Source organism: Hemicordylus capensis, chromosome 12 (assembly GCF_027244095.1).
Source record: "Hemicordylus capensis ecotype Gifberg chromosome 12, rHemCap1.1.pri, whole genome shotgun sequence".
Lineage (NCBI taxonomy): Eukaryota > Metazoa > Chordata > Lepidosauria > Squamata > Cordylidae > Hemicordylus > Hemicordylus capensis.
In genome coordinates, this window is record NC_069668.1 from 12,797,878 (window position 1) to 12,817,979 (window position 20,102).

The window sequence follows — 20,102 nt, forward strand, 5'->3', positions numbered from 1 at the left end:
TTCAGTGCAACTGGCCAGAACAACACAGATGGCATGCAGGGGTGGTTGGAGGCAGCAGCATGCAAAAGAACCTAGATTGTGCATTTTTTAAAAAACAAAGCAGGGGATTGTCTACAAATCCACTTATTTTAGCCATCTAGATGATGCTGAAGACGAATAGAAATATTTATACACCACTTTTCAATACAGAGGTTCACAAAGCAGTTTACATAGCAAAAGGAAAGAGAAAATGGTTCTCTGCCCCCAAGGGCTTCACAATCTAAGAAGAATTCAAATTTGAATGAAGGGAACCGATGTGTTGAAGTGGACTACGACTGCGGAGACCTGAGTTCTAATCCCCCGTTCAGCCATGAAACTCACTGGGTGACTCCGGGCCAGTCACATATCTCTCAGCCTAGGGTTGTTGTGAAGATAAACATAACCAAGTACACTGCTCTGGACTCTGTGGAGGAAGAGTGGTGTATTTATTCATTCATTCATTCCTTTGAACCTTCTGCTCTTCCCAGAGCGGCTCCATCCCGAGGGGAATCTCTTCCATTGCTCACACTTCTAGTCTCCCATTCAAATGCAACCAGGGCAGACTCTGCTTAGCTAAGGGGACAAGTCATGCTTGCTAACACAAGACCAGCTCTCCTCTCCAATTTTATATTGTTAATTTTATATTGTGTTTATTTTATTTGTTTTACTATTTTTTGAGTACTGCACTGGAAGGCCTGGCTGCAAACGTTTTAGATAAATAAATACCACAATTTTTGGTGGTGATGCTGCATCGGCATAAACGCCACCACTAAACAGAACATGAGCGCTGAGTGATATCAGCACACGGATTCCAATCCTTATGTACAGTTTCTTATAGTAAGCCTGGAGATTACTATGAATGTGGGTTCGCGGGAGGAGGGGATAAACCCGCAAGTAAGCACCTCAGGCACAGAAAATGAACTTTTAAACACATGGTGGTGTTTCTGCGTGGTGTTTCTGCCGAAAATTACGGTAAATACCAAATTGTTAGCAGTTCAACTCCACGCTTCTCACTGTGCGGTCCTGACCTGAAAACTAGATGCCACAGAGGAGACTTCAAGATCAAAAGGGTTGTGTCCAGACAGCCTTGAGCACTGGCATCTCTTTATTGAAAAACGAACTGCACTCAGGCACAGCGGTTTGCTCGCTCATAGCTCGCTCGCTTCGTGGCCGCATCGCCAGGCGACCTCGCATCAATCATTAACACAGCAGAGAGGGCTTCCTAGCAAAGTCCACTGCCATGTTTGCTCAAATCCACAAAATCTTGCACACACACCACCACCACCACCAGGCCAGATGGCTTTCCTCCTCTTCTCCATTCCCTTGTGTACATCTGAGCGCCTGATCAAAGACGGTTCATCCATGTGAAAATGTGACCCTCAAAGCGCCATCAAAACCACTGATGCCCACACTGATTTTTCTGAGTAAGTGCGGGACGCACCTGGCTACCTCCGGGCGGCTGTCGTTTATGGACCCCATTTTTCAAAGATGCCCAAAGCAAGGAAACAGAATGATTCATTTCTGCCAACCCAGGGAGAAGCAGCCTTTTCTTTAGCTCACAGAGAGGCATTTGAGTTGCAGTTAGGATGTGGGATGAGAAAATATAAGAGAGCTGATGGATCCTACAAAGACCTGAGGAAGCCTCTGGTATTTCCTGTAAGAAGGCGAGGCTTATCCAGGGCTTTTAGATGGACATCCAAAAGACCTCTGACAGGGTTTGAAGGCAACAGACCTTTCTCAGAGGATTCCTGCATATGAAATCTTCCATGAAGTTTCATACAAAGCAAGACTCCAAGCAAATGTCAAAGTTCTGTCCGCACCGGGGCAACACACGAGGAGACCCCCGCCGGGCGGGCGCAGGGGTCTCTCCAGCATGCCCCGCGTGCTCACGCAGAGCATCCTGGAACTTCCAGGGGCCACATGGCCCCCGATCCCCTCAGCCCCCGCTGGCTCCGTGACGGAGCCGGCAGTCATGTGGGTGACCGATCCAGCCACCCAGGGCTGCTGCCTTGATCGTCTGCCCGCTCTCCCTGCTAAACCCCTTATGGCAAGTCTCACTGATCGTGCGACTTGCCTGTGTGTGTGTGTGTGTGTGTGTGTGTGTGTGTGTGTGTGTGTGTGTAAAATATACCGTTGAGAAATAGTTTCGTCTCTGTTGGGCTAGAGAGCAGTGGCAAATCTTTGGTTGCCTACAGGTGGGAAAAAGCTTAATCCGCCTCCGGTGACAGACCTGGAAACCCACCCCACAACCCAGATGGTGGTGTTTTGGTAATGACAGGATCTGCCAGAGATACACAGGAAGACCTATCTTGGGATACCCAGGAAAGTGCCACATACTGAGTCCTTGGTCCATCCGGCTCAGGACTGCCTGACTGGCAGCGGTTCTATAGGGTTTAACGCACATGTCCTCGTGATTACTAGAAAAATCCGAACACAGAGTGCTTGTAGATTAGAAAAGATTACCCCAAACACTATTCACTAAGGTGACATTTGGCCCACACGCAATTCAAGATGCACCGAACATGATCTCCTCCCCAAAGTTCTCCAAACTGGAATTTGAATTTCAGGGTTCCTCCCGCCAAGAATCACTGGAGAATTTTCTCAGAAAACTCAACTTCAGCACAGAGCAACGCAGAGACTGCTGGGCTGTGGAAGATAAATGACTCTTTGACTTTTCACATCTGAATAAGATCTGGCGGAAGAGAACGCCTGAAGGACATGCGGCCTGTAGGCTTAAAATTACTGGTATGCATATGCAGAGACATATACTCTCTCTCTCCCTTTATGTGACCTTTAGGGAACATCACTTCATTTGCTGTGCAAGGGAGTCTGTTAGAAAAGAAATCTTGACATTTATGCTTCAAAGACCCATGTTCTGCAATGAAACACCACCTTTAATTGCAGAAGGACAATGACAATTTTTCCAAAGGCAATTAGAGGCCATTGCTTGGAGAATGCTCAGAGAGTGGCATTTTCTTTCAAGGTCCCAGTTGCCTAGAAACTGAGATATCTGGAAATGCCAGCTGGTGGCCACAGGATGGCCAGCATTGACTTGCTGCTGGCCAAGCTTTCAGTTACCACTAGAGCCTGAATCACAGAGAATCCATGTGATTTGATTGGGTTGGTGACAACTGGATATGGCTGCCCTCTTCTCACGCCCCAAGCCAAGCAAAATACATACCCTGATCAGTGGTGCTGGAATGGTGTATAACGAGTCACTCAAAATTATAGGGATGTGCCCAAAACACCGGTTTTGTCCGAACCGGACTCAGAATGGACGCGCAGAATGAGTTTTGTTCTGGGCAACAGTATGTGTGAATGACCTCAAAACATCTCACTTTCAGCCATGCCTCCAATAACGCCACATTTCACCCCCTACATGTTCCTCCTCCCGTTATTGAACAGTTACTTGCAAGAGAGAGAGTTTAATTTATTTTTTAAAGATTGCATCTCAAATTTGAGTGGACTCCCAAGGCGGGATCAATAAATGCAACATTTCCCCCATCTGCCAGCTAATTATTAACAATGACATGTGTTCCACCATTCCTGCACTTTCAACCATTAACTAAATAATGTGTGTTTACACAAGGCTGTGCGGAAGGAAAACACACTTTACAAGGGAGACAGAATGGCTAAATAAATTTGAAAGGGATGAAATATTTAAAAGTGTCTTCACACACACCCCCAAATCCCCAATATCATGGTGGGAGAGAAAATCTGCTAGGATCCATTATGTGGAGTATAAAAATGATCTGAAAACCCGGAAGGAAGAGCCATATAGCCTGAAAGAGCATTTTCTCACATCCATTCTCTCTTATCCTTTTCTCCCCTGCTCTGTGGTTTGCTGTCCCTACAGATTCTTCTGTACTCTCTTGATTAGGACAAAGCGGATTGTTTGTGGGTGAACATTTTCAATCCAGACAAAAAAAGAGTCTGTGGTCCTCAAGGCTTGCTTTTTAAACACTGTTTTAATTCTGTTCACTACCCCTCTTAATAGCTATATGGAGGTCCCTCCTGTACCAATAAATGATATATAGGACCTTTCTTCTTGCCAGTTGCATGTTCCAGTCAACTGAGAATCGTGTCATCAACATAACATCACCACATCACATACACAATCAGTCCTGGCTACATTATGACACCATCAAGCCAATGCTGAGCAAGGGCAATGTTTCCTGCCCTCACTCGGAATGGAAGCACGTTTTTGCCGTTCCTCGGGACACCTGAAATTATTATCAAAATGGAAGGCACACTTTGCCGGGGGGGGGGGGGTCTTGCAGAAGCTCAGCCCTAATTGACATTTTGTCTAGACCGACTTGTGACCTGCTGACACTTGGGAACGCTGCCCATTGAACAGTGCAGTATTGTCCATCTGCAAGATGAACAAGACTTCCAAGAGCTCAGCATTAAATGAAACAAAATTCAATGAGTGGAGGAAATAAAACGTTATGACAGAGCAGTTCCGCTTCATTTTGCGAAGGAATCGGGAGGTAAATCATTTTGCCATTAATGTCACTAAAAAAGCCTGATTGAGGGAACTTTCCGTGCAGCTGAGCTATTATGCCCAATAACTTATTTAGCCTCTATTCTTATGTAGATAGATGGAAGAAGCCATAGGAGCTGCAACCACTCTTCTGATATCGCATTCACTGGGATTACGTTAGGCTGAGACAAAACACCCCCTGCTGGTGGATACCTTTTGCTTTGATTTTTAACTTCCTCCCCCTAGATAGCAAGGTGTGCACAAAAAAAAACCTGGTTCACTTCAAGTCTTCACTCTGTTTTGGCGTCATAACAGCATGATGCAGTCAACAGGATTTGGCTACATGATGACATCTGAAGTCAAATGAGCATGAAAGACTCCTTCCCTCATTCTTGTGCCTCCTGAGTAAGAAGAAAAGAGGGCAATTGTGCCACCCATTGGGGATGTGCACAGAACTGGAAAATCCGATTCAGTTCAAGTAGAACCAGACTCAAACCGAACTGGGTCAAGTCTGGTTCTGTGCACATTAGATCTGGGCTCGGTCTGGCTCTAGTCCAAACTGGTTCAGGCCCAGCTCGGGGAGGGGGGGAAAGAAATTTTTAAACAAAAGAAACACCATAGCAGGGCTGAGGGGGTGCTGCTGCAGCCGTGGGAGGTGGTCTGATGTTTCCGCTCCCCCTGGTCATTTCTGGCCCCTTTCTAGCTCTGCGGTGGCCATTTTGGAGGCCGCTGCACATGCCAACTGGCCATCTGCATGGTTGGACCCCACTGAGCATGTGTGGCCATCGAGCATGCATGCCCACCAGTGGCCGTGAGCATGCATGGCCACTGGTGGGCATGCATGGTGGCTGACAAAATGGCTGTGGCCACCACACGGGAAGGCTGACGGGGAAAGGAGAACATCAGGAGACCGCCCCCCTGCAGTAGCACCCCCAAAGACCCACAATGGTGGTCAGCCTGCCATTTTTTTTTTTTTTAAGCAACCACCACCCCAAACTGGCCCCTTCGGCTCCATCACCCATGCCCAAACCACGAACGAGTGGTGATAAAAGTGAGCAAGGGGCATATTTTGTGAAATCATTTGCCCTTCAGTCCCTAACCATTTTGACCCCTTTTGATTAAAAAATAAATAAATGTTTCATGACCTTAATATGCAGGCCGCTTCCCTGCCATCCTGAACAGGAAACCGTTCCACCTACTTACGTTAACTGTGGAATGGTGGGTCGTCATCCCACCCACCCACCCCCCGCACTTTCATTTTATGCTTTAACCTTTAGCTGAAGGGAACTATCCTTCTGTCTGCACAGACCCCCCCCCCCAATTTTGCAGTCTTTGTTCCACTGTTGACCTTTCCGCCTTTTGAGGAACAATCGTCTTCTTCTGCGCCGTGCCGCCTCCCCGCTTGTCTGCAAATCCAACTCGGCCTGGATTTATTTACGGGTTATATTTCGGCAGCACCTCCCAGGGCACCTGGATTTTGAGGTGACTCACAGCCAGGTAGTTAAGGAGCTCTCGGGAATAAAAGAGCAGACGAAACCAACAAGAATGGCCTTAATTTTCAATTAAGAAAAACAACATTTTCATGTGGTCTTATGGCATTCCATTGGATTAACTTTTGTAAACGGCCTTGGGATGAATTAGATGAAAGATGATGCAGAAACTGAACTATAAATAAGAAAGGGGGGAGGAGAGAGAGAGAGAGAGACAGACAGACAGACAGACAGAGAGAGCAGCAGCAAAACGTAGCAGAGAAACAGGGCCATATTCTTTCCTTTCAACGGCTCAATGCACCAGCCTGTTCACTCATTTAGGTTCAATGTACACACAATGCATATACATACTATATATGCATGAACAGACCTGAATGTAGGAACACAGGAAGCTGCCTTTTACTGAGTCATACCCTTCAGCCATCTAGTTCAGTACTGTCTGCACTGACTGGCAGCAGCTCTCCAAGGAAATAAGCTGTAAGTCTCCTCAAGAGCAGGAGTCTTTCCCAACCCTACCTGGAGTTAGGAACATCAGAAGCTGCCATATACTAAGTCAGACCCTTGGTCCATCTCGCTCAGTATTGCCTACACAGACTGGAAGCGGCTTCTCCGAGGTTGCAGGCAGGAGTCTGTCACAGCCCTATCTTGGAGATGCCGCCAGGGAGGGAACTTGGAACCTTCTGCTCTTCCCAGAGCGGCTCCATCCCCTGAGGGGAATCTCTTGCAGCGCTCACATGTAGTCTCCCATTCAAACGCAAAGCAGGGCAGACCCTGCTTAGCTATGAGGACAAGGCATGCTTGCTACCTCAAGACCAGCTAACTTGGGACCTAGTGCTCTACGACCCCATGCCATAAATCCACCCGTTATGTTCAATGACCGTTATGTTTTAATGAAAGATGGTATATAAATTTAACAATAAATACAAACATACATACATACATACATGTACCATTGGTCATTTCTTGCATTTGAGGGGGCCTGCTCAAATGGAACTATGTTTTAGTGCATTTCACTGAAACATGCACACAGAAATATACACACGTGTGCATACCTGTGCACAGGTACACCTTAATATTTGAAGAGGGCTAATGGAACAGGTTTAACTGTGTGTGTTACTCCTACCAGAGGCAGAGCCCGAGGAGGCTCTGCCAAGGACAGACTAAAAAGGATTTGGGGGCCCCCAGGGGGTGTGGAGGCCCTGGACTTTGGCCCGAAAGTCCAGGGGTAAGAACGGTCCTACTTCCCCAGGGCCCTTCTGGGACTAACAAGCCAACGCTTCTGCTGATGGCTGAGCCAGAAATCCCCACTCAGTCTTCTGGATTGGTCACTTTGATTCAAACTTCCCAGGCTTATTTTTTTTCTTTCTAGGAAAGGCCCAGCAGTTGCTCTAAGTGAGGCCTAGTCCTCCCAGCAAGCCGGACTATCACTACAGTGCATTAGACTTCAATTTGGAACCCAAAATCTATCGGGAAGCCATATCAGAGAGAAGAGAGATTGGAGCACAAGGGAGGATTGGCCTGTGACTGTGTCATGGCCTCTTTGTTATTGTCGATGACCCCGTAATAGCTGCCGCTCAAAAGAGGGCTCCGTTGAGCAAGCCTGATTAACAGCCTTCAGGAGGAACTTGTAATCTGTTGAGGCAACAAGATGTCAAGCTGCTACCCAGCACCAGGCAATTAAAAGGCTCCTCACTGTTCCAGACACAGCTGCCGATCCTTAAATAACACTCCTGTCCTCTTCGGCGCCCCTTCAGCTGGTGCCGCTTGGTGGCTCGTCTCGCTAAAAGACGTGGGTTTGATGGCAGGGTGTTCAAACGGCAGACATTCCACTGAGCAGGAACCGACTCAGATTTGCATCTCAAGGACACCATGGTGTGCTGGGAGAACTGGAAAGAGAAGGCCTATTTCTTCCCGGTGTCGTTAAGCCTAGCCTTGGTTTTGTTTTGAGCGGAACACAAGGATTTCTGTAAATACAGCTAACTCCCCTAAGGCGGATATCTTACAGTGCTCACATGTAGTCTCCCATTCAGATGCAAACCAGGGAGTACCCTGCTTAGCAAAGGGCCTGCTCCCACATGACCAGCTCTAAAACAAGACCATGCAAAGGATGTACAACATGAACCTTTTGGGCTGGATCTCAGAATAGTTGAAATATGAGGGCTTCAATGGCCCAGACTCCCCCTTTTGTAAGGATCACTTACATAAGAACATAGGAACAGCCCTGCTGGATCAGGCCCAAGGCCCGTCTAGTCCAGCATCCTGTTTCACACAGTGGTCCACCAGATGCCTATCAAGCAGACCTAGGAACACAGGAAGCTGCCATATACTGAGTCAGACCCTTGGTCCATCTAGCTCAGGATTGTCTACCCAGACTGGCGGCAGAGGCTTCTCCAAGGTCGCAGGCAGGAGTCTCTCTCAGCCCGATCTTGGAGATGCTGCCAGGGAGGAGAGAACTTGGAGCCTAGATGCTCTTCCCAGAGCGGCCCCATTATCCCCTGAGGGGAAGATCTTACAGTGCTCACACATCGTCTCCCATTCAAATGCAACCAGGGTGACAATGCTATAATGTCCACACTGTACAAAATGTTGGTCTACAAAAAACACTAAACCTTTGCCCGAGACATGGGTACAAGTCATGGCTGGGAATGCTGGACCCATTCCACAGAACTGTGGGAACAGAAACAGAGTTGTGAGGAAAGGCCAGGGGTCGTCATTAGCAGTGCTGACCCTCACATGGTACCCAGTCTTCGGACAGGGATCAAAGAGGCTCTTCACACGAGCAGTGTGAAGAGCCTAAAAGGGGCCTGACCCACTCTTCCTGCAGACGGTCAGGAAGCCCTCCCTGGGAGGCCAGATCAGCCACCCAGATGATTACCAGCTCCGTCATAGAGCCGGTTGGGGTGGTGGGGTTTGGGGGCCAGGAAGTCCCATAAGGCGGAGCTCTGGCTACTCCTGATGAACATATGAAGCGGTGTGTACTCTGTCAAACCACTAGTTTGATATGGTACAATATGAGCACCATGTCAAACCAGCCTAGTACTGCCTTTTCTGACTGACAGTAACTCTCAATATCTGGCTTCATCTGGGACCCTTCTGGATGGTCCCAGTTGCAGAACCTGATGGGGAATCAGGGTCTCCCATTGGGACCATCCGGCTCTTCATCTGGAATCATCCAGAAGGTCCCAAATGAAAGAAAAAGGTGGGGGGGGGGCGGAGCTGGAGATGCCAGATATTGAACCTGGGACCTTCTGGATGGAAGCCATATCTTTTACCTCTAGCATCAGCCCCACCCCAAAAGGAAACATGCTTCTTCCTTCTATGCTATTTGCATATATTTGCAAATATTTGCAATATGCAAACCCATCTAAATTGAATTAATTCCTCAGTTACAGACCAGTCAGGCACCTCTCTTTAACCAAGGCAGCCCACTACATAACACCCCCTTCTCCTGAAGCATCTCAGCTAGGTGTGCTATACCGTTTGCATGTCTGTAGCCCCATCTAGTGGCAAAAAAGGAAAAAAAATCTGGCTGGGTTTCGTTTTATTAAATAAAAATAAAAAATTAGGTGATTTAGCATCTGCTCATTTTCAGGGTCGGGTTTTGGCAGCGTGGATTGGATTTAAATCCATTCCAATCAATTTAAATCACTTCACAGAAGGACTCCATTTTAATGACTTCGATCACAATTTAAATTACTCGTCAGGAAGATTCTATTTTTTCATAATTTTCTTTAAAAGCACAGTACTATTGTCTAATATGCAAGTTTGGGGCAGTATAAAAATATGTTAAAACAAAACACAAATAAATAAGAACCTTAATACATATTTAGAGATAGATGTAGGTTTCATTTTTAGAAGGTAGGTACCCATTATAATAGGCACACACCTCTCATAATGCTGTTTCATTCGAACAACTGCCCGAACGAAACACGACCAACGTTGTTGCACTGTTGGCATTTCGCACACTTGCCCGCCTTATCCACAGGGGCAGGGACTTCATTAAAATATTCCCAGATCGGGTCTCTCTTATGGCCTGTGGTGATGATAGGCATTCCCCTTCTTCAATGGAGTATACACTCAGAAAAGGTTTGTTCAGGACTGCATGAAAATGTTTGGCTTACTTTCTATTCCCCTCCCCTCTGCACCTGTTGCATTTATATCCAGACCCCTTTTCCTTGCTCTGATCTACTCCAACCCCACAAATCCACTGTTCATTCATCGTCCTTTTTTGTCTTTGCACTTGAGGGTTGGGGAGGAAGAACTCCACTTTCTCTGTGTGTGCTGCATGTACACAGAATAGGATTGATCAGGTCTGTTATCTCTCACGCCCATATACTGCTGTTAACATGTTCCCAGAATAGAATTATGATTAATATTCATGACAACATCTTTGACTAGGTTATTTATGATTTTTTTAATTTAAAAAACCACCAATATAAATTTAAATAAATCCAATTTAAATAGAAATTGGATTTTTAAAAAATTTAAAACCAATCATCTATTTTTATCAACCCTGGATTTTTTAGGGTGTTTCGTGCCTGAAAATACTATAAAAAGCTTGTGCATCCATAACAACAACTACAACCTTTGTTAGCCGTCCCATAACAAATTGTTCTCTGGGCAGCTCACAACACAACATTTTTTAAAAATCCAGTAAACACTCAGAAAACACGACAAATCGCAATGCAAAAACAAAACACAAAGTACAATACAGGACATCCACCTCTTTCCTCATGTCCTGTTCCAGTGAGTACCATGCTCTTTTATTTTTTACTATAACATCCGTACCTCCTTAGCATTTCTGTTTGTTCGGAGCCACGTCCAAGAATGGCTTGAAGACTCACAGAATAGAATCACAGCGTTTTAGAGCTAGAAGGGACCTTAGCAGTCTTCTCCTCTCAGTGCAGGAAACTGCTACAACCTGCAACTTGGTCATCTCAGTGCAAGTCTAACTGTACTGTAAAAGTAAAGTGTGCCATCAAGTCGATTTCAACTCCTGGCCCTGCCCACAGAGCCCTGTGGTTGTCTTTGGTAGAATACAGGAGGGGTTGACCATGGCCTCCTCCCGCGCGCTGTATGAGATGATGCCTTTCCGCATCTTCCTAGATCGCTGCTGCCCGATATAGGGGTTTCTCATACCAGTGGGGATTGGAACCGGCAACCTTCCGCTTGTTAGTCAAGCATTAACCCGCTGCGCCACTTAAGGTGGTAACTGTACGGTACTGTACTGACCTGAATCCCAGAGTAGGTTTTCCCCAAGGTTCTTAATATTAGAAATCTTAAATTCAGTTCTCTCAAATTCAGAGTCCTGTCCCTTTCAAGTAAATGCAAGCATAATCTGAATATAACCTCTATTTCTTAAGGGCGTCGTCTTATTCGGGTCATCCTCAATTTGGGTAAATACAGGTGTATTTACCCACTATCAACACAACCTCGGCCAGAGAATTTCTACAAGTTCTCTGCAGGATATCCATCAGCCCTTTGACCTGTTAGCAAACAAGAGCAGCTAAAAATAGCACCAAAGCAAAGGAGCCATTCAAGTTTGAACTCCTCCAAGCTCTGCAAAATTGCTGTGGCAAAGGCGCCCTCTAGTGGGCCCTGCGGCCTGAAGCGGTCTGTATGCAAACAGGCAACCTGAGTCACTGGAACAGGTGACTCAGCATCTCGGTCAGCACCAATCTCAAAGTGGCTGTTGAAAGCAATCCTGGGAGACTTATTTTAATGGGGATCTTGTGGGGTGGGGGGCAGAGCTGAAAACATATTGGGGGCGGGCAGGAATTCTCCAGGAGCAGCCATTCACATGTTACATAAGGATATAGGGAGCTGCCATCTACCAAGTCGGACCGTTGCTGCATCTAGCTCAGGATTGTCTTCACAGACTGGCAGCGGCTTCTCCAAGGTGGCAGGCAGGAGTCTCTCTCAGCCCTCTCTTGGAGATGCTTCCAGGGAGGGACCTGGGAACCTTCTGCTCTTCCCAGAGCAGCCCCATCCCCTAAAGGGAAGTTCTTCCAGCGCTCACATATAGTCCCCCATTCAAATGCAAACCAGAGCAGACCCTGCTCAGCAAAGAGGACAACTGATGTTTGCTACCACAAGGCCAGCTCTCCTCCCTTTGACCGCTCGTACGAGTGTGCACAGTACACAGGTACAGCAGTACATTTCCTATCTATACCATGCATCTGAAGGGCCCGTATCCAGGCTCACTTTTAAAACGAACCCAGGTACAGTCATGTACTGTACTGTTCTGGAATTCACAGCCCCAGATATTTTTCTGATATCCCTGCTGCTGGCTGCATCTCGGCCCCTGTGGAAGGTGCTCAGCTACTTTCCAAAAGGTGCCGACATGCAGAAGAAATACATAAGCAAGTGTGAAACTGAAGCCAGGGGGAGAACGGCCCTCCACATCGCTAGGGTGGAATTTGCGGTGAAGGCTCATTTCAAATGCCAAGTCGCAGGTTTGCTCTTCCCTTTTGGTGCTTTCGCTTCCTGAACGTTCCGAGACGTGCTAAGCTGGTCTCACTTCTCCTTCAAACCCACTTCCCTGACTTTGCTTTTTGGAGCCCCTTCAGGAGGTTTGTTGCACCAAAGATGACCCCTTCTGAGCCCCCTCACGATAAGGGGCTTGTCGATGGCCCAGCAACCCCACCGTCGCATCAATGTCACCAGATCTTGATGCAGGATCCCCATTACGGCTACGGATCACCGTTGTGCCAATGGATCACTGTTGCACAATCCCTGGTCCCCCTCACGAATCGGGGATTGCACCGTTCACCATCACAAATCGGGGATCGCACCGTTGTGCCAATTTCACATGGCTCCCAATGCAGGGGGCGTGCTCAGGACAAGGAAGTGCGGGTACATAATTCCTCATCCGCTCCCAGCCAGCAAACAAATCACGGGCTTGAAGCGGGACTCTGTGTGTGTTGTGTACATGTGAGAAGCTAAGGGGCTCACAAGGCCGCACAAAACTCAGGGGCTCACAAGGCCTCAAGAGCCAGCAGATTGGACAAGCCGAGGCAGCAGAGATGCACCACATGCCTCCAAAAGGCCTCACAAAACCTCAGACCACAGGACCATGTTGCAACCTCCTCCCCACAAGGGGGGAGTTCAACAGCATAAGGACTGATGTTTCCTTGAGCTTGCAAAAAGCCTCGGCAGAAAGGAGTCTCAGACCATCAGATTAATCCACCAATTATTATTTGAAAATACAACAAAACTATCCCCCTTCCAAACCTGTGGTCCTCCAGATGTTGCTGGACTACAACCCCCATCATCTCCAGTCACAATCAATTGTAGCTGGGGACAAAGGGAGTTGTAGTCCAGCAACATCTGGAGGACCACCAGCTGGGAACCCCTGCCTGATGTCCTTATCTCTCTTCTGGTTTTGAGGTGTTCTTCTAGAGCAGGGATTCTCCATGTTGGATCCCTAGATGTTATTGGACTTCAGCTCCCATAATCCCCAACCAAAGGCCACCGTGGCTGGGGATTATGGGAATTGAAGTCCAATAACATCTGGAGACCAACGTTGAGAACCCCTGGTCTAGAGGGACTACACTCGACAAAGGCTTACTCCCTTTTTAATCTACAGCCCTTGAAGGGCCCAGTGAACCTTCAACAGAGAACCCCTTCAGCCTTCCAAGGGATTTTCTTCTCTTGGCCCTTGCAAGCTGACTCCCATTACTGGTGGGCCCCACGCAGAACTTGCCTCTCAAGCGACACCCAGGTAGGCCTTCCTCTTCACCCACAGGCCGCTTGCTTCTTGTGTCCTGGAAATTCCAGCCTCTTCCCACTCTGAAGGGGCTCCTTTTCGTCTCCCTCCTGACTGCTCTGCCCTCTGCTGGTTTGCAAGCAGGTGCCTCTCCTCAATGTGCTCAGGGATGCTTGATGAGTCTGAGACACAGGTGCCTTCCAGCCTCACACCCTCTAAGAAGATGGACTGTCCCTGTAAGACCTCCCTCGGAATGGGCTTTAAAATGGAGATGGTCTAACCCTTTAAGACCGACCCGAGTTCAATCTATCTTCACACACCAAAGGGTTATTCACACACAATCGTTTGGTCTTTTCTTTTGTTTTAGTTGGGCCAGATAAAACAACACAGACAAGACAAGACAAGCAAAAACAAGCCAACTTACCAGAGCTGCTTCTGCATAGCGCACAATTTGAGGCTTTTCCGGTCAGGTCAGAGAGTTAGGAAGGGAAGCCACCGCAAGGTATCTCCTGCCCCAGGGGTACCTCTCTAGTTACAACTGCAGATAAATCCCTACACCTTTTCCTTTCATTGTTAGAGAAATCCAATCAGCCAGACTGCCAACTTATCCAGGCAAGTCTCTCTCTCGGCTCCTTTCTCCGGCAATGCCCTCATTCTAGAATATGCACTCATTTTCTCTTAATTTCAAAACCCTCCACAGACACACTCGTGGTTACCATAGGAACTAATGAAAACCAAATTAAAGTGTTTAAAAAAAGAAAGGGGAGCGAGTGCCCGGCTCAGATGTGTTAGATGCAGATGACTGAATCCACTTAAAACAAAAACAAAAACTGGATATAATTGGCTATGGAACTCAGGGACAGTCAGTCAAAAGATCTCGTGATTTGCAGGAAGGAGAGCTGGTCTTGTGGTAGCAAGTATGAATTACCCCCCTTGCTAAGCAGGTTATGCCCTGGTTTGCATTTGCATGGGAGACGAGCCCTTTCTCATGCGCAGCGAGAAAAGGCAAGAGGGTTAGCAGGGAGGAAGCCCTAAAGAGCTTACCTCCCCACAGACGAGTGTCAGACTTCTCTTCGGCGGGCAAGTCGCTCACCCAGATGCCTACTGGCTGCTGCTGGTGGCTCTGAGGGTTTGGGTGCCAGGACGTTTCACCCTGTATCAACCCGCCCCCCGGAGCTCAAATAATGCTCTGCGCGAGGAACCTAGGAAGCTGCCATCTACTGAGTCAGACCCTTGGTCCATCTAGCTCAGTATTGTCTTCCCAGACTGGCAGCAGCTTCCCCAAGGTTGCAGGCAGGAGTCTCTCTCAGCCCCATCTTGGAGATGCTGCCAGGCAGGGAACTGGGAACCTAGATGCTCTTCCCAGAGTGGCTCCATCCCCTGAGGGGACTCTCTTCCAGGGCTCACACTTCTAGTCTCCCATTCAAATGCAACCAGGGTGGACCCTGCTTAGCCAAGGGGTAGCAAGTCATGCTTGCTCCCACAAGACCAGCTCTCCTCCCCTTGAGGAGAGTGCAGTGCATTATGGGAATCCCCCCTCCCCTCCCCGAGATCGCCTCAGTCTGCCTGCTGAGGCTGCAATCACCCGCAGCTGGCCGATGATCAGACACTTGATCTCCGAACCTCATTTTGGAGGGTGGCTCTGGAGGCGGGTTTGCCGCTGGGATCAGTCCCGATCCCGGTGGTACACACGCACGTGCAAAACTGGGCTGGGCTTCCTTAGCCCGCTTTGGCACGTGCCTGTGAAGAGCTTCCCTATGTGTGAGCACTGTAAGATATCCCCCTTCGGGGATGGGGCCGCTCTGGGAAGAGCATCTGCATGCAGATGCTTCCAGGTTCCCTCCTTGGCATCTCCAGATAGGGCCGGGAGCGACTCCTGCTTGCTTTGGAGAAGCTGCTGCCAGTTCGTGCAGACATTATTGAGCGAGCTGGACCAATGGCTTGACTCAGCCACTTGCGATGTTCCGATGTGCAAAAGTTTCCAATTCCAATGTAACAATAAGAACAAGGAAGGCCCCTAGCCTCCCAAGTAGGCTGATGGAAGGAAGGAAGTTGGGGGCAGAACCAGACGTGGATTTTTGTGACAAAGAACTGGAATCAGTTCTGAATTTGAAAATAAATTCATGGGCACCCTGACCCTTAATTCTAAGTGTGCATCCACCCCACCAGCCACACGTTGACTCCTGCCAAAGCAGAGTGATACCTTTATTAAAGGTTGTGCCGTCGAGTCGGTGTCGACTCCTGGCGACCACAGAGCCATGCGGTTTTCTTTGGTAGAATACAGGAGTGGTCCTGATATACACCAGCGGGGATTCGAACCAACAGCCTCCTGCTCTCTAGGGCCCATTGCTTCCCCGCTGTGCCATTAGGTAGCACGATACCTTCATTAGGATGAACTAAAATGTCACCAAGTTGTGAATAAGCTTCTGAGTTCAACAGATCTCTTCTTCAGGCCCAGATGTTAAGCAAAGCAACAAGGGGGAGAGGGAGAGATGGAGGCTGGTGTGGCGGAAAAGCCTCCAACTCTGCTTTTTGCGGGATTCTAAAGGAGGTTTTGTGTAGGTTATGGGGTCAGAAACGTTGACCCTCAAAATTTGCCAGTATTCCAGCATGATGGTTGACAGACAGGGCCCTACAAAAGCCACAGGGAATTTTTGTGGTAAACTGCATAGAGACGGAAGTGTAGGGCAGTTTACAAATTTGAAAAACCAATCAATCACTTTGAAGGGGTGGGAAGCGTACCGAGAATTGCCGTTCCTGGCTTATAAGGTATACAAATCTCCTGGGCAGAAGCAGACTAGAATACAACAGGATCCACTCTTAAAGCGGGCAACAATATTCAGGACAGAAGGTTTCCTAGCAAGGATATTTGCCCAGGGTTGGACAGGTGCATTTCAGTGCCTTGGTCAGGGGATACAAACTCAGCAAGAAACAACCAAATGGCACTTTCAGACAGACAGACAGACCCAAGCAGCCTCCTTAGTTGCTATGTTTCACAGCCGAATGCACTGGATTCGGTGAAGAAATCTTTTTTTTATTAAACCCCCCTGGAACACTTCGTTATTCCTTACTGCCACTCTCATTTCTTTCCTCCCCACCTCCACCAACTCTTAAGATTATATAAAGAAAGTTACATAATCGAAAGTTACACAAAGCGATATCACTGTTGTTCTAATGACCAGGGCATTTTTCACACCACAGGCTTTCTCGGGAGTTTACAGCAAAGGCTTCACTGCAAATTCAAGAAGTGGATTTTTCTACCCTGTATATAAATCGGGCTATGCTCTAACGTGCATGGAAAACCTGAATCATGCCTGGAGTTCTCCCCGAGAGCTCGCAGGGTCTTTGGGGTCAATCTGGCCGAAACCTGAATGCACACCTTCCATTCCGGAGGAGATGTGAGCTAAAAGCTCTGTATGGAAAATGCCCAGGTGGAGCAATAATTGATGGACGCATTTGGAGATGCAGAAAGACGACTGGCCCCAGCTCAGTCAAGAGTATTTCCCAATCCTGGGCAGCAGAGATAGAGGAAGATGCTCAAAGGCATCATTTCATACTGAGCGGGAAGAGGCAATGGTCAACCCCTCCTGGTTTCTACCAAAGTCAACCACAGGGCTCTGTGGTGGCCAGGAGTTGACACTGACTCAACGGCACACTTTACCTTTACCTGGGCGCTTTCCAGACTAGCTGCTCAACAGCAACAAAATGCCTGTGTTCAGGCAAGCGGCTTTCGAAATGTAAGCAGCAGGGGGAGCAGTCTCGCGGAAACTAACCACCCAAAAAAATAGCAACTTTTTAACGCCAGATATATGACATCCTAGCTTTATACTGCAGCGATTAAATTAGAAACAAGGCACTAGAAATGTGAACGGCACCGTGCTGTCTGTGTAGGGACTGCAGTGTCACAACACAGGAAGTGTGGAAGCACACTTTTGAAATACGACGTGACCCCGTTGTAGGGTCTAATCTGTAAAGCGCCCTGGAGATGCTGCCATGGACTGAACATGCAAAACAGGGAAAAACTCGAGCTATATCCTTGCACATAGTAGGGATGTACAGAAAAACCAGTTTGACTGGTTCAGTTTGAGTCCAAACCGGATTCAAACCACACTGTGCATGTTTGGTTTGGGCACCCTCAAACTGGGGGCCCGGTTTGGCTCAAATTTAAACCTGTTTGGGGGTGCCAGAAGGAGAAACTGCAAGAAACATAGACACCAAATAAAGAAGAAACAGTGCAATTCTGGGGGAAATTATGGGACAATCCAATCGATTATAATAAAAAAGAAGGCTGGGTAAAGGAGGTCAGAAAATGTAACCAACAAATGCAAAATCTAATAATAACACCAGAATTAATAAGTGAAAGAGCAAAGAAAATTAAATATTAGACTGCACCTGGCGACGATGAACTGCATGGCTTTTGGCTTAAATACCTAACAAGCCTTCATAAACAACTATCAAAACAGTTCAATCACATTTTGCAAGGAGTTGATATTGAACAGTGGTTAACAAGTGGGAGAACTCATTGCATAATGAGTTCATCTCATAATGAAAGACCCAGCAAAAAGATGCCGTACCAAGGAATTATAGACCGATAACCTGCCTGCCAACCATGTTCAAATTATTAACTGGAAGAAAAGCAGATGAAGTAATGCAACACTTATTTACTAATACACAGCTTCCAGCTGAACAGAAAGGAAATTGCCCAAACACCAGAGGCACAAAAGACCAGCTGCTGATTGACAACAGGATTTTAGAAAATTGCAAGAGAAGAAAAACAAATCTAAGCGTTGCATGGATTGACTACAAGAAGGCCTTTGACTCATTGCCTCATACATGGATACGAAAATGTTTAGAAACAATTGGTGTCAGCAAAAACATTCAGATATTTATTTTAAAAAGCAATGAGCATGTGGAGTACACAGTTAATCAATGGTGAGACACTTGGACAGGTTAGCATTAGAAGAGGCATTTTCCAAGGGGACTCACTAGCCCCTCTGCTGTTTGTAATCGCCATGATAATGAGGGGTGATGGGAATTGTAGTTCAGCAATATCGGGAGGGGCGCAGGTTGGGGAAGCCTGCCGTAGAGGATGGTGCCACTCTTTGAGGAGCATCTGTGTGCTTACATGCAGAAGGTTCCAAGTTCCCTCCCTGGCAGCAGAGAGATTTTGGAGAAGCTGCTGTCAGTCTGGGTGGACAATACTGAGCTAGATGGACCAAGGGTCTGACTCAGTAGATGGCAGCTGCCTATGTTCCTATGAGATTCGATGGGCCGTGATGTTCATGCCGTGGAAGCACAAGACCTGATGTCGAGCCTGGGATACTGTACCAGCTTACAAAGTCATAAGCATGCAAACACAATTTGGCTAGGTCCTCCACTACCTTCATAAGCTGCGTCGGTGACAACGCTCACCATATGCTCCGATGCACGTTGCCACAATTCCCTCAAACACTGCTGTTGCATGCAGCTGCACATTTTTCTGTTCCCACTGGCCTTTACAGCAAGGCTCAGCCCATCACTGCAAAGCCATCTCGGATCTCCAGGGTAACCAAGGTTGCTTGCAACGTTCTGCTCATCACAACCAGGTGAGCTACAACCACAGAGCAAGGATTTTGTTACAGCAGCTTCCTACTGAGTCAGGCCCTTGGCCCATCTGGCTTGGTACTGCCTACACTGACTGGCAGCAGCTCTCCAAGGTTTCAGGCAGGAGTCTTTCCCAGCCCTACCTTGAGATGCTGCCAGGGGTTGAACATGGTACCTTCTGCATGCAAAACAGGAGCTCTAGTACTGAGCTAAGGATGCTCCTGAGGGAGCTAGCTTATTGTTGTCTACACTGACTGGCAGCAGCTCCTCGGGGTTTAAAGAGGTAGTCTCTCCCTGCTCTACCTGGAGATGCTGCCAGGGATCGGGTCTTCAGCATGCAATGCAGATGCTCTACCCCTGAGCATCTTGCCATGAATTGGCTTGAATCATCTTGCCATGATTCACCAGATAATTGGTATTATCTCTTTTATGGGGTTCCCCCTCCCTCTATTTCATCTCGCCTTCAGCCTTGGTGGAGATTCACCTTCACACTCAGGGCTGGACAACTTTGGTTTGTCAGCAGTTGTGGGACTACAACTCCCATCATGCCTGACGGTTGCCCCCCTGTGGCTAGGGATGATGGGAGTTGTAGTCTGGCAGCTGGAGGGCCGATATTGCGCCGCTCTGCTTGAGCTCCACATCCAAATTCTGTTGTTGTTTTAAGAAAGCAAGACAGAGACACCCACACACATGATTACTTTCCCCGCAGAATTCAGATACTGTCTACAGCCAGAGATCTAAGCAATTATTAAGTTAGGAACAAGCTGGGTCCCCGCGCCTCCCACCCCCCGGCCTCGGAGTGATGAAAACTCAACAGTGC

General features: G+C 47.7%; 1 protein-coding gene across 6 annotated transcripts in view; it reads right to left on the bottom strand.

The window, feature by feature from the left end:
- The window catches only part of LOC128335960 (rap1 GTPase-activating protein 2-like), a 130,944-nt gene that overhangs the window by 72,538 nt on the left and 38,304 nt on the right, over nucleotides 1-20,102 (bottom strand). The window contains exon 1 of one of the 6 annotated variants that reach the window (XM_053274943.1): nucleotides 14,124-14,391. The exons of the other annotated variants lie outside the window; for them this stretch is intronic. Coding sequence (XP_053130918.1) covers nucleotides 14,124-14,140 — 17 coding nt within the window. The 5' untranslated portion in view covers nucleotides 14,141-14,391. Of the gene's footprint in view, nucleotides 1-14,123; nucleotides 14,392-20,102 lie in introns of those variants that run through there. 6 annotated transcript variants of the gene reach the window in all.